At 36.8% G+C, this 12,496-nt stretch overlaps 1 protein-coding gene across 1 annotated transcript; it reads left to right on the top strand.

Moving 5' to 3' along the window:
* The first annotated feature begins 1,948 nt into the window (after positions 1 to 1,948).
* LOC112714768 (uncharacterized) lies at positions 1,949 to 3,779 on the top strand. The gene has a single exon (XM_025766438.3). It carries the CDS (start codon positions 2,171 to 2,173, stop codon positions 3,629 to 3,631), a length of 1,461 nt encoding a protein of 486 aa, XP_025622223.1. The 5' UTR covers positions 1,949 to 2,170; the 3' UTR covers positions 3,632 to 3,779.
* Positions 3,780 to 12,496: the final 8,717 nt, after the last annotated feature.

Consider the following 12,496-nt stretch of genomic DNA (forward strand, 5'->3'; position numbering starts at 1 on the left):
TTAATTTGTGTTATTTAGACAATGTAAAAGCAAAAATATATAGATATATATCTTCAATATCTAATTGATGAGTTAAACTAGTTGTGGTATCTTATGACTATATATTTATCAAAAAAGTATTGATATATATACAAGTCTTTTTAGCATATAAGTTATATAAATTATTTACATAATGTATCTATCAAATTATATATGTTGTTTCTCTTTGTATTCTGCGTTTCTCCTCTTCTTTCTTTTTTGCATTTCTTCTCCTTAGCTTTTTCTGCGTGTGTTTCATATTCATCGTTTTTTTTTATTATTGTTGTTGTTGTTGCATTTTTTCCCTCCTTCTTTTATTGATTTTACAATATTATGTATTTTTTTTCTTTGTTTGATTTTTTCCTTTTCAAAAAGAATTATAAGAATATAAAATAAGAATATGAAGAAAAAGAAGCAGCAGAAGATGAGGAGAAAAAAGATAAAAAGTTTTGAATTATGCAAAACTTATCAGCATATATACACCCAAAATTCATAAACAATACACTCAAATATCTTCGTGTTACACCCAAATTTACTGCAAATACAGAAAAATATTTTTTTAATGCAAAACTTTTTTATTACATTCAATTCAAACCTTCAACAATGAAATATTATTCACCTACAGAATCATAAACTACTAACGAAAAAAATTAACTAGAATCGAACCACATCTCAACCACTTGATTGGATTCAAAACAACAATCAATTTTGTTTTGGTTCAATTGACAATCTGAACTTAAATTATTTATTATATTCAACAACGAGATAACTGATGATGGAGGAGAAGGAGGAAAAAGAAGGAGGAAGAAGAGGAGAAGGAGGTAGTGGTGTTGGTGACGGCGATAACAAAAGAGAAAAATAACAAGAAAGAAGAAAAAGAAAAAGAAAAATAACGTGCACACGTGAATATAAATGACTTGTATAGACTTGTATTAAAAAATAACTTGTACGTGAAGAATAATTATTACAAAAATGAATATTGTTATTCATATTTTAATGTTGTAACTTTTTTTTATTTATATAATTTTAATGTAAAAAATTATGTGTAGAGTGATATTATTATTTTTTATCTATCAAATAATTTTTTATCATTTATACAAGTCACATCTATTATTGTTATGATTATTATAATTTTTTATTTTACTTTTTGTGGTGTATACTTTTCTCGCTTATTATTTTTTGTGTGGAGGAGGGAGGAGTGTATCTCACAATAATGAGAGAAGAGATGAGTTTTATTATGCTATGGTGTGAACAAATCGGTCTCTCTGATTTGTTTCATTTTTTAAATCAACAATCACAAATCGGATGGTCTGATTTGTGTTTTTGAAAATAAAAAAAAATTTAATGTTAAAATCGGACCGTCTGATTTTTATTTTAAAAAATAAAAAAATAAAAAATATAAATCGGACCCTCCAATTTGTAGTTTATTTTTCTCTTCAAACAAATCAGACCCTCCGATTTGTAGTTTATTTTTTTCTTTAAACAAATCGGACCGTCCAATTTGAATAAAACACCATATAAAAAAAATACTTAATCTTCCAATATCAATGTATTGCACATATATTCAACCAATATAAAAAAAATTAGCCTACTTTTCTCTTGTACTTTTTATTTTCAATGTTAAAACTTAAAAGTGATTTGATAAAAATTAAAAGAAGATAAAAACTTATATTTCATATCATAAAAAATAATATATATTTAGACACTTTTATTTATACACTTTATGTACAATTTTTTTATAGTATAAGAAAAAATATTAAAAAATAAATATATAAAAATAATTATTTTTATTACATTAAGTAATTGAATATATATATATATATATATTATTTTATTTAAAAACATATTAAAATTAAATTTTATTTTTGATATACAAAAATAATACGTATAATGATATAATCACCTCAAAAGATAAACCAAAAAATATTTAAAAAAAAAAATCTCATTCGAAGAATGCATAAATATGAAGACATGTGTGGAAGCAACCAAAAAAAAAAAAAGTCACCTCTGACCATGGTGTCTGTCTCTATCTAATCTCTTCCTCTTGAAGCTTTTCGCTGCCACAATGAAACACTAACAAGTGACAATTTGACGCACCCAATCAATCACACATTCACACTCTTATTACTTCAATCGTTCAGAAAAGAAACCCATGGCTATGGAGAACAACTATTCATACCCGTCTTACCCAGACTCAGGGGACTCTTCTCCGCGCTCAAGAGAGATCGACTTCGAGAACCCTCCTCCATGGGACGACCAACAACCGCCACCCAACTACAAGGCCAAGTTCATGTGCAGTTACGGCGGCAAGATCCAGCCTCGCACCCACGACAACCAGCTCTCCTACGTCGCCGGCGAGACCAAGATCCTCGCCGTCGACCTCAACATCAAGTTTAACGCCATGATCGCCAAGCTCTCCGCCCTCTGCGGCTGCGACCCGAAGGACCTCTCCTTCAAGTACCAGCTCCCTGGTGAGGATCTTGACGCTCTCATCTCCGTCACTAATGATGACGACCTTGACCACATGATGCACGAGTACGATCGACTCTACCGTGCTTCCGCTAGACCTGCCCGCATGCGATTATTCCTCTTCCAAGCCAACACTACTAACACTAACAGTAATAACAACCTTCCTCCCTCTTCTGATAACCGTCTTGACCCGGCCCAACACGACCCGCTCAAACCGAATCCCAACGTGGATTATCTCTTTGGTCTTGAGAAGAATACTGCTGTTAATGTTGCTCCTCAGCAGCTTCAGCCACCTGCGCCGTCACCGCCGGCGGCTCCTGTCCCGGTGAAGTTCCATGATACGGTGCCGGAGCCTGTCCCGCCGCCGCCGGAGTACCAACAGAGAGTTGCCGTTAACACCCCCGATCGTGTCATTGGATCGGATCCGAACTTGAGCCACCCGCTGGAAGTTCAGAGGCAGTTTCAGAGGATGCAAATTTCGGAAAGCGATCAAGCTGCTGCGTATCGGAGGAAGAGCGAGGAAGTTCTCGCCGGGAATTATGCCCCTACCGGCGGTGACTATTACGCTCAGAAAGCTCCTCCGGCGAGTGCGCCGTTACAACCTGGATATTGGCCTGATAAGCATGTTTCCAGCGAGGCATATCATCCGGCGGTATCGTCCGCTGCCGGCGGTGGTGAGCCGCCGGTTTATGTGATTCCGGCGCATGGAGCGTTCTATCATCACGCGCCTGTAGTTCGTCCACAGACTCCTCCACCGACAACGCAGGGGTACTACGCGGTGCAGCGAATGGCTTCCGACGGTTACCGCGAAGCTCCGTTGTACGGCGGCGTGCCGCCACATAAGCCGCCGTTTTCTTCGGCTGCTCCGGCGAACATGGCACCACCACAGCCGCTTAAAGGTCCCGGTTATACGGAAGGATTCGGGGTGGTTAGGCCAGTTGGGATGCAGGATAATACCGGTGCGGCTTACGCACAGGTGGCGTACGATAGTGGAAGTGGAAGACAGGTTTACTACACTGCGCCGGGTGGTGGTGTCGTGCACGCGCCGCCGTACCAAGGGGTTACTCAGGCTCTAACCGGTGGTGGGGTGTCGTTGGGTCAAGATGGTAAGGTCATAAGCAAGGTTTCTCAAGGTTCTGTGTGATTATTAAAAGTTATTAAGATTAAGGTTGTGTTAATTTTGAAATTTTACTTAAATATATATGTTTCCTTTTATTTATCTTCCTAATCGTATTAATAAGATACTATACGTTTATTATATAGATACTTATATATATTATTCTTAGCTTCTACTCGCTGTTGGGCACATTGTTGATGATGGATATAAATATGTGTAGATTTATTTCCATGCTTCTAATTAGGTCTTAATAGTGTTTCTTTCTCTCCTCCTTTCCCCCTTTTAGACTATAGATGATTGAACTTGAATTCCCAAGATTTTATTCTCTTTTCGATTAGAATCATAGAAAAAACAAAATTTTGTGGAGGGGGACCAAAAACGGCGATAATAATGCTTCTAATGATTTTGTTCGAGTTTTTCCTTCCCTTTTCTAGTGGTTTGTCATTACATTAAAAGAATCAAAATTTGGAATACGTTTACGTAAAAAAAAATTTTTGTTAATTACCGTCATTAAAAGATTTTTACATGTTTAGCCATACATATATTTTCAACTATTTTGTAGGTTTAATTGAATAATCTAATGCAAACATATATAAAATCAACTTCAATTCGTTTTTATTTCAAATTGGTAGAGAGGGCGTTTACATCTACAAATTAAAAAGATTTGTCCTGATTTGAATCATCCTATTCAACACCACCATCACCATGCGTGCATCAAAATAAAGGTGCACACAAAGGAACAAAAATGTAGCAATCAGCCTCTAATACCTGCATGATATGATAAGATATCATGGGCAAACAAGATAATTTTGGATCCTCCCTTTTCGTTCCTCACATGGTACCATCATTTGACGAGTGTGCAAAGTTTAGTTACATACTCCCATCCAAAATCATATCATATATTTATTTCATCATTATATGGCTAGCAAGTAAAACAAATAAAGATGGCAACTTATATAACCGTGACAGGTGGGGATTTGGATACACTTATTATAAGTGTGTATTTTCTGAGGATCATCCAACGATCATAATTGTCCCACTGCATCTTCCTTTGAATTTAAGTAGAAGATTGCATTGTGTCTCTTTCACCCCCAATTTTATTTCCTATGATGTTTCATCATGAATTGGGTCCACGCGACATATGTCACAGTTTTTTATGACACGCTTTGAGGCGGCGTGGCGCCAACTTGTGTTGGAAAAGTGTAGGGAGTTGTTGTGATATTTTGACTATTCTATTTTATTAATCAATGCGCAACTAATTAAACTGATGATGACTTAATCGTGCCTTAGCATTTGAGCTGCATCCTTGATTCATGTGTGTTTAATTAATAATCACCATTTAATTCCCTTTCTTTCTTCTGTCTAACGCAGTTCGATAAATCTATCATGTTGACGTAAAGGGGCATCTGGATAAGAAGTCGCAAGCTCTATATTCAATGTTATGTTATCATTGTAAACCAAAAAAAAAATGTTATGTTATCATTTTTTTTAAACAAAAGCTGCATTTTCATAATTGAGGAGTGTTAGGGAGTTAATACATTTTATGATTTGTAATCATCAATTAATTATCATTAATATTTTTAGTAGTGTAAGATTATTCAATGATATAAAATTATTATTTTTTTTATGAAGTATGAGCCAAATTTTTCTCTTAAACAATAATAAATAGGTGCATATTATGTATGTGATTAACCGATTATTATTACAGTCGCTACTGTGATTATACGATCTTTTAATATTTTTAAAGTTTATTTAAAAATATTTTGAGTAAAAACTATTAAATAATCTAATATATTTAATTAAATTATCATTTCAAATCTTTTAGTTATGAGGGTAAAAAACCATAATAAGCCAACTGACTCAAAAAATTACGTAAATACGCTAAAGCAAAAATCGTTTCAGCAATAAGCCAAACACTATCTGTATGTAATTCGAACCAAGGTGGTTCGAACTACAAACCTTAATAATTCGAACCAGGTTGGTTCGAATTAGGGGAGAGGAAGTTTGAACGTAATTCGAACTAAGGTGGTTCGAATTATTCATTGGAAACCAAACCATGTAATTCGAACGTAAGGAGTTCGAATCACCCTCATTCGAACTATTATTCCTACCCCTTACCCCACAAAATCTCAGAGAAAACGACCCAGATTCTCTCCGAGGAAGACCTGAACGGAATACTCTGCTCATGGGGAACGGAATACGCTGCATCAGAGTCTGTCGCAGGGATTTCGGTGGCACCTCTGCATGTTGCGCCACCAGCACAACCTGCCCCACCGGATGATGGGGATGACATCGAGGATGAGGAGCCGTTTATCCGCCGAGGTCAGAGGGCACGGGTAGCCCGTCGCTGTGGTACTGGGTCGCATCTGTTTAGATGATTCACGTTTCATGTATTTTTTTCCTTAAAGTTCAATCATGTATGATAGTGATTTGTACTTTTTTTGTTATGTTATAGTCTGTTCACCTATGTTTTTTTTTATTTGTGTTGTGGGACTTTGATTATGTATGATCAATGAATCTTGAAACAGTTTAGTGTTTATTTTTTCTTATTAAATTGTGCATCTACGGAAAATGTAGCATTATTCATAATTAAAGAAGCCGTATTCATTACTACTCGCAACAATCAAACTAAAAGTCATGCGCACTAATGTAAATAATACTGACACTAACAACATGCGAACTAATGTAAATAACACTAAGACTAGCAACATGCGCACTAATGTAAATAATGCTAACACTAACAACATGCATACTAATGGTGTCCTGTCTGAGACGAGCCTCCAACCTGTGGGCAACTACGTCGTGTGTGTCCGGGTTGGCGACATAGGCCGCACCTCTTTGGCCGATTCGGATCTGTCACGTCCATATTCGTCCGTATCCTAGTAGATCTAGGACGACCCTCTCTGGCACGCCTCTTGTCAAGGTCTGGAATCACCGTGGGCCCGTCGTAAGGTGGCCAGAAGCCCTCCGGGATCGGAGGTGTGAATCCCATCCGATACACACTGAACACCGAGCTAATCTGATAGACGCTGTGAACGTAAGAGGTCCAGGTGACCCGTGAGTATGCACAGCATGCAAGTGCGTGCTGACACGGGAAATGAAGAGCCTGGAAGTACCCGCAGTCACATGTCCGAGAGGCAAGTGATACTCTGTAAGTACCCAAGGAGAAAGAACCAGTCGGAGTGGTCTCTGCTACAGTGAACTCGGAGTTATCCCGGTCATACAGCGTCACCGTGAAGCACCTGGCCGTCTTCATGTTGGCCTCAATACACTTCACCAAATGCTGACTGAATTGTTGTCCTGTTCCCATCTGGGCCTCAGCCTCTCTCCCCTTGCGAACAAAGAGTTCCGCAAGCCTACCATATGTTGCCTTCACCAGGGATGCTACAGGGAGATTTCTGACCCCCTTCAGGATAGAGTTCACACACTCGGAGATGTTCGTCGTCATGTGACTGAATCTCCGCCCCTCATCACGATGCTGAGTCCACAACGAGTAATCAATCCGGTTCGCCCACTCACACATCGCCGGATCTTCAGATCGCAGGATATCAAACCAGTAATCAAATTCAACCTCGGTCTTCGCATACGCCGCGTTCACTAGTAGCCTCCTAGCGTCTTTGCCCTTGAAGGTTAGGGCAAAATTAGCCGCTACGTGTCGTATGCAGAATGCACGGTACGCAGATGGCGGTAACCAACCGCCGTCAGGGGCCTCAAGCGCAGCCTTGATGCCGTTGTGCCTGTCCGATATAACCAGCAGACCGGGCTGGGGGTCACGTGCTGTCGAAGGTGCGAGAGAAAGAATGTCCAGGATTCCGCATTCTCACCCTCTACTAGTGCGAATGCGACAGGTAGAATGTTGGAGTTCCCGTCCTGTGCAATCGCGATGAGCAACGTCCCCCCATACTTCCCATACAGATGTGTGCCGTCAATGCTCACTAGCGGCTTGCAATGACGGAATGCCTCGATGCACGGCGGGAAAGTCCAGAAAAGCCTGTGGAAGTACGCTTGAGACTCGTCCACCTGTCCTCCAACTCGAACCGGGCTCGTCTTAAGGACCACAACACTACCAGGCATCGTCAGCTGCACACCCGATACCCACCTAGGCAGGTCGTTGTAGGACTCATCCCAGTCACCGTAGATGAGGGCAATAGATTTCTGCTTCACCATCCAAACCCTCCGGTAAGTCGGCCTAAAACCAAAGTGCGCTGCCGTGGCGTTCAGGAGCACCTTGATGCTCACGGATGCATCGGCCCTAACCATTGGCATAATGAACGCCGAAATCACATGATAATCCAAACTCCTGTGGTCACTCGAGATGGATGTGGCCAGGTAAGTGTGAGGTCCATTGTACCGTTTGACCTCCCAAATGCCCTTGCGCTTCCGGAGACTCAGTCGAATCAACCATGTGCACCCATTCCCAAACTTGGAACACTTGCCCACATACCGGCGGTGATCGGACTCCACCACCTTGTACTGTACCCCTCGCCGGATGCTGTAAGTCTTCACACTTAAAAGGGCCTCATCTTTATCCTGGAATTGCTGACCAACCTGGAACTCTGTCAGACCAGTAGTCCCTTCCGCATCTCTAGCTCGAATCCAACAGCGTGCCCTAAAACCCCCTCATGTCTCATGGCGTCCAAGTCCAACGAGAAAAAATGTGGTGGATATTGTTGTGTGCCAGAGCTAGAACCACCTACCTCCAATGCAGGCCCAGTCGCTCCAATATCATCAGCGCTGTCATCGTCAATCATATCCGGCTCGACGTCATCCTCCTTTTCATCAACCAAAAAACCGTCTCCTACGCCAACAGGTGCAACTCCCACTAAAGCGTTCGGCAAATTTTCCCTTTCCACTACCTCGTCGCCTTCGGTGCTATTGAGGTCAACAGCAAAAGACGGGGAGGCGACAGGTTGGACCACTGGTTCGTACACAGGGACGGACGAGGAAGCAACGGCAGGCCGGGAACTAGAACCTGCTGGATTCGCTATAGTGTTCGTATTCCTGTTCGAACCGCCGGAGCTGGATACAACATCAACCAGCCGTGCCAACAACTCCGGTGTCCTCACCTCCGGAAACTGCCGCCGACAAAGAAACATTACTTGCAAGTCCACATCATTATTAATCGTGAAGCAATCATCCTTCACGGTATTCTGTAGCACCGTGACTGGAATGCGATAGAAAAACTTCTTTACCCGCTTCGCATCATCCAGACCGAGCTTCATTAGTACAGCGCTAACAAGGTCATCATAACTCGTCGTAGATGTTACGACAATACATAGAGGATTCTTATCTGTGAACTTTACTCCGGAACGAGTTTTTCTATTAACAGATCCTCTGTGGTGCACCAAAACCACAAAACTCTCCTCACTAGCCATCTCCCTCTAATGAGACTAACTCACGTTTGGAACCATATATATACAGCTCAGTCTCACACTAATTCGAACCGGTCTGGTTCGAACTATGATTTGTGTAATTCGAACCAGCCCGGTTCGAATTACACGGAAACCGTCTCTCTCTATAATCCGAACCAGCTTGGTTCGAATTACGTTCATTCGAACCAAGCTGGTTCGATTTATTACCAACCAAAAAACCTAATTCGAACTCACCTGGTTCAATTTACTAACAATTAGAGTTCGAACCAACCTGGTTCGAATTATATAAAAATACGATCTGGCTTATTGCTGAAACGATTTTTGCTTTGGCGTATTTACGTAATTTTTTGAGTCAGTTGGCTTATTATGGTTTTTTACCCTAGTTATGATGTTCGCATGAAGATGTGAATTGAGTAATCTCTTAAATAATACCACTAATTTAACTTTCTTCATTTCCGATCTGAACATGCTTGTAACAAAAAAAAAAAGAATGTGATAGTATGTATGAGCATGCTCCCTTTTTTTGTCCCCAACGGTATGGGCATACTTTTTTTCCTTTATCATTTAGGCATTCTCAACAAAAAATATTTGATAATAAAAAAATATTAACTAAAAATTATTAAAAATTATTATTTTTAATTTTATTTAATATATTATAATAAATAAATATTAAATATTTAAATTATTTAAACTGATTTTTTTTTTCTAACATTATGTATTCACATCATTCTCGTATATAGCATCAAGCCGAAGACTCCTATTCCAGGTCAAGTGAGTAGAGACCCCTTTTGAATTTTGTGTTCCAGTTCCATGACTTTAGTGCATAGAGGTTAGTTGAAAATGTCATATAAACCAAAGTACCAAACAGAGATAAGGGACCCAAAATGAATCTTGCTATGTAATAAGCAAGCACCACGGATTTCCCAAAACGCGCTTTTCTTTTCCACTAAGCTAGTAATAATAAGGTGGAAACTCAAGTGAGTCTACTTCAAATGAAGTTGATACTTAAGAGTTGTTAGATAATTTGACTAAATTTTTATCTAACGGCTCTCAGATATCAATTTTACGTAAACTTGACTTCACATGAGTTTTCACCAATAATAATTAGAGTATATGTGTACTATTCTTAGAAGTCCATATTAAACTTACAAATTAAATTTATTTTATTAAAAATATAAAAAATTTAAATTTTTAATATATTTATTTTATATTTATTAAATAAAAAAATTTAAAATCTTTTACTAATCATAAATTTGTCCTTAAAGTAAAACGTTCCCTAGGGTTTAGAAATTTTAATTGGAGGTCCTACTCATATATAGTTGAAAGCGACTTCTATAAGGTTCTATATATGTACCCATTGATGCTTATTAATCTTAAATAAGACTAGGAACACACTAATTCATAGATGAGCATCCGAAGATATTATCATTTTTTTCCCTTGTGTGTGAGAAAAATGTAAAACTCAAAATGGTTAGATATAAATAGATAAATTATAAAAAATGCATTCAGCTTATGTTGTGTCGATAAAAATATTTTTAAATTTTATAATTGATAAAAATATCTTCATATTATTTATTAAAAATGTGACAAAAATACATAATCGTAAACTAAAACGTTACACATTAGTGGAAAACAGTGACGTGAATTTCTAACGACAAAAAAAAAATCAAAAGATGTTTTAAACACTTTTAAATTGTATTTTTGTTATATGAATCTTGTTAAAATCATTTTAAAAATATTATACATTAAATACATAAGAATTTAAAAATTTCCTATTATTATAATTTTAAAATTTATCTTTCACTAAATTCCTATTAAAATAAGAAACCCCTTTTGTAAATAAATATGGTGAGTGTTTGTTGAGACTAGGTTTCATGTGTTATTAATTATTATTGAACGTACTGGGTTGCGATGACCAAATCCCAGTAGCGAAGTCAAGCAAGAAAGGTTAGATCAGATGGATAATAACTCAATAATTTCAGAAATTATTCTTCCCTAATTAACACGCTAGTTAAGGTCAATACAACAGAAAAGTAATTCAACAGTTCACTATTCCCAAACAAATTACAATAACTATACCATAACATACAGCTTCAAATTCTCCTTAATAAGATACTTCGATTTAGTATTAGTTTATTAGTCTGTTTTAAATAATTATTAATAATTTAAATTTTATTTTATATATATAATAATTTATTATTAGTTAAAAATAAATTTTTAAATAAAATTCTAATTTACGATCCTTGCCAAATTAAATAAAAGATATACTAAGCAGTCCAAAAAATAACAGAAAAAAAAAAACATTATGTCAAATTATATAATTCTCTTGTTTGTTATATAGTCAATTAATCATCAAAATTATATTCTATAAAGTATAATGGCAACTATATAAAAATGTTGATATTATTTGCGGATATCAAGGTAAAGTTAATACTAATATATTAAATAAAATAATATAGATATGATCGTATGATATCTGACTAACACCACTCAATGCTCACACACAAATAGACCAACCTCCTCAGTCTTCTGTTATGGCCATTGGATACCCATCAATCAATCATATTGTACAAGAAAAAGGTAGTTATATATATCGATTATCGATGAGTAAAGTCGAAGTTTGCTCTGTTAATGGCTTTAAGATGATAATGTCGTAATGATTGAGATTGAGATTGAGATTTTGGATTTGATGTTGTACGAACAAAATGTCAATTATCCATGCATTAGATTAGATTAGATATATAGATATCTAATAAACCAAAGAAATTTGACCTGAAGTGAGTTTAATTTTAATATTCTTCCAGGGTAATCCATTATGATCTTCATTCTTCAACGAATTATAATCCTGGCTCAATTTATTGCACAGGATTATCATTCGTCCGAAAACATAAACACAAATTCCATAATATCGAAGTTAATTAAATTTATGAATTATGAAGAAAGTGACACAGCAGCAACCACTTCTTGAATTATGCAAATTTATTAATAAAAAGGAAGCAGCTTTGCAAATTGATTTTGCATTTCTTCCATTTAGTTACAAGATCGATAGACGCCTTTTCTTTTTTCATACAACTCACATTGTTACAGACACATTCTAATACTATTTAAAGGGTTCATCTAGTATTTTTACTGAAATTTAAAGCCGGTTATAGTTTTTAATAAAGCACAACATATATCACTAGTACAAGCTTCCAAACCGATTGATATGATGCCCGTTCAACACTCGTATGCTTGAATAAATATCGGAGTTCGAATTCTGTCTTATGCACATGCAATAATTTATTAGTCTGCAACAGACCTTCAAATAGAATTTCAAAAAATACCGTAAACAAAAAAAAAATATTAGAGTTAAACCTTTTTTTCATATAACTGTCCATTTATCAATTTAAGGAAAGAATTTTTTTTTTTAATTTGATCTCATATTCTTAATTGGTGAAGACCCTAACACTTTGTTTGGATTGAGAGATTTTGAAGAGAAAGAAAATAGAAGGAAAGAAAATGAATGGAAAAGTAAGTTTTT

This window comes from Arachis hypogaea, chromosome 10 (assembly GCF_003086295.3).
Source record: "Arachis hypogaea cultivar Tifrunner chromosome 10, arahy.Tifrunner.gnm2.J5K5, whole genome shotgun sequence".
NCBI classification, from domain to species: Eukaryota; Viridiplantae; Streptophyta; class Magnoliopsida; order Fabales; family Fabaceae; genus Arachis; species Arachis hypogaea.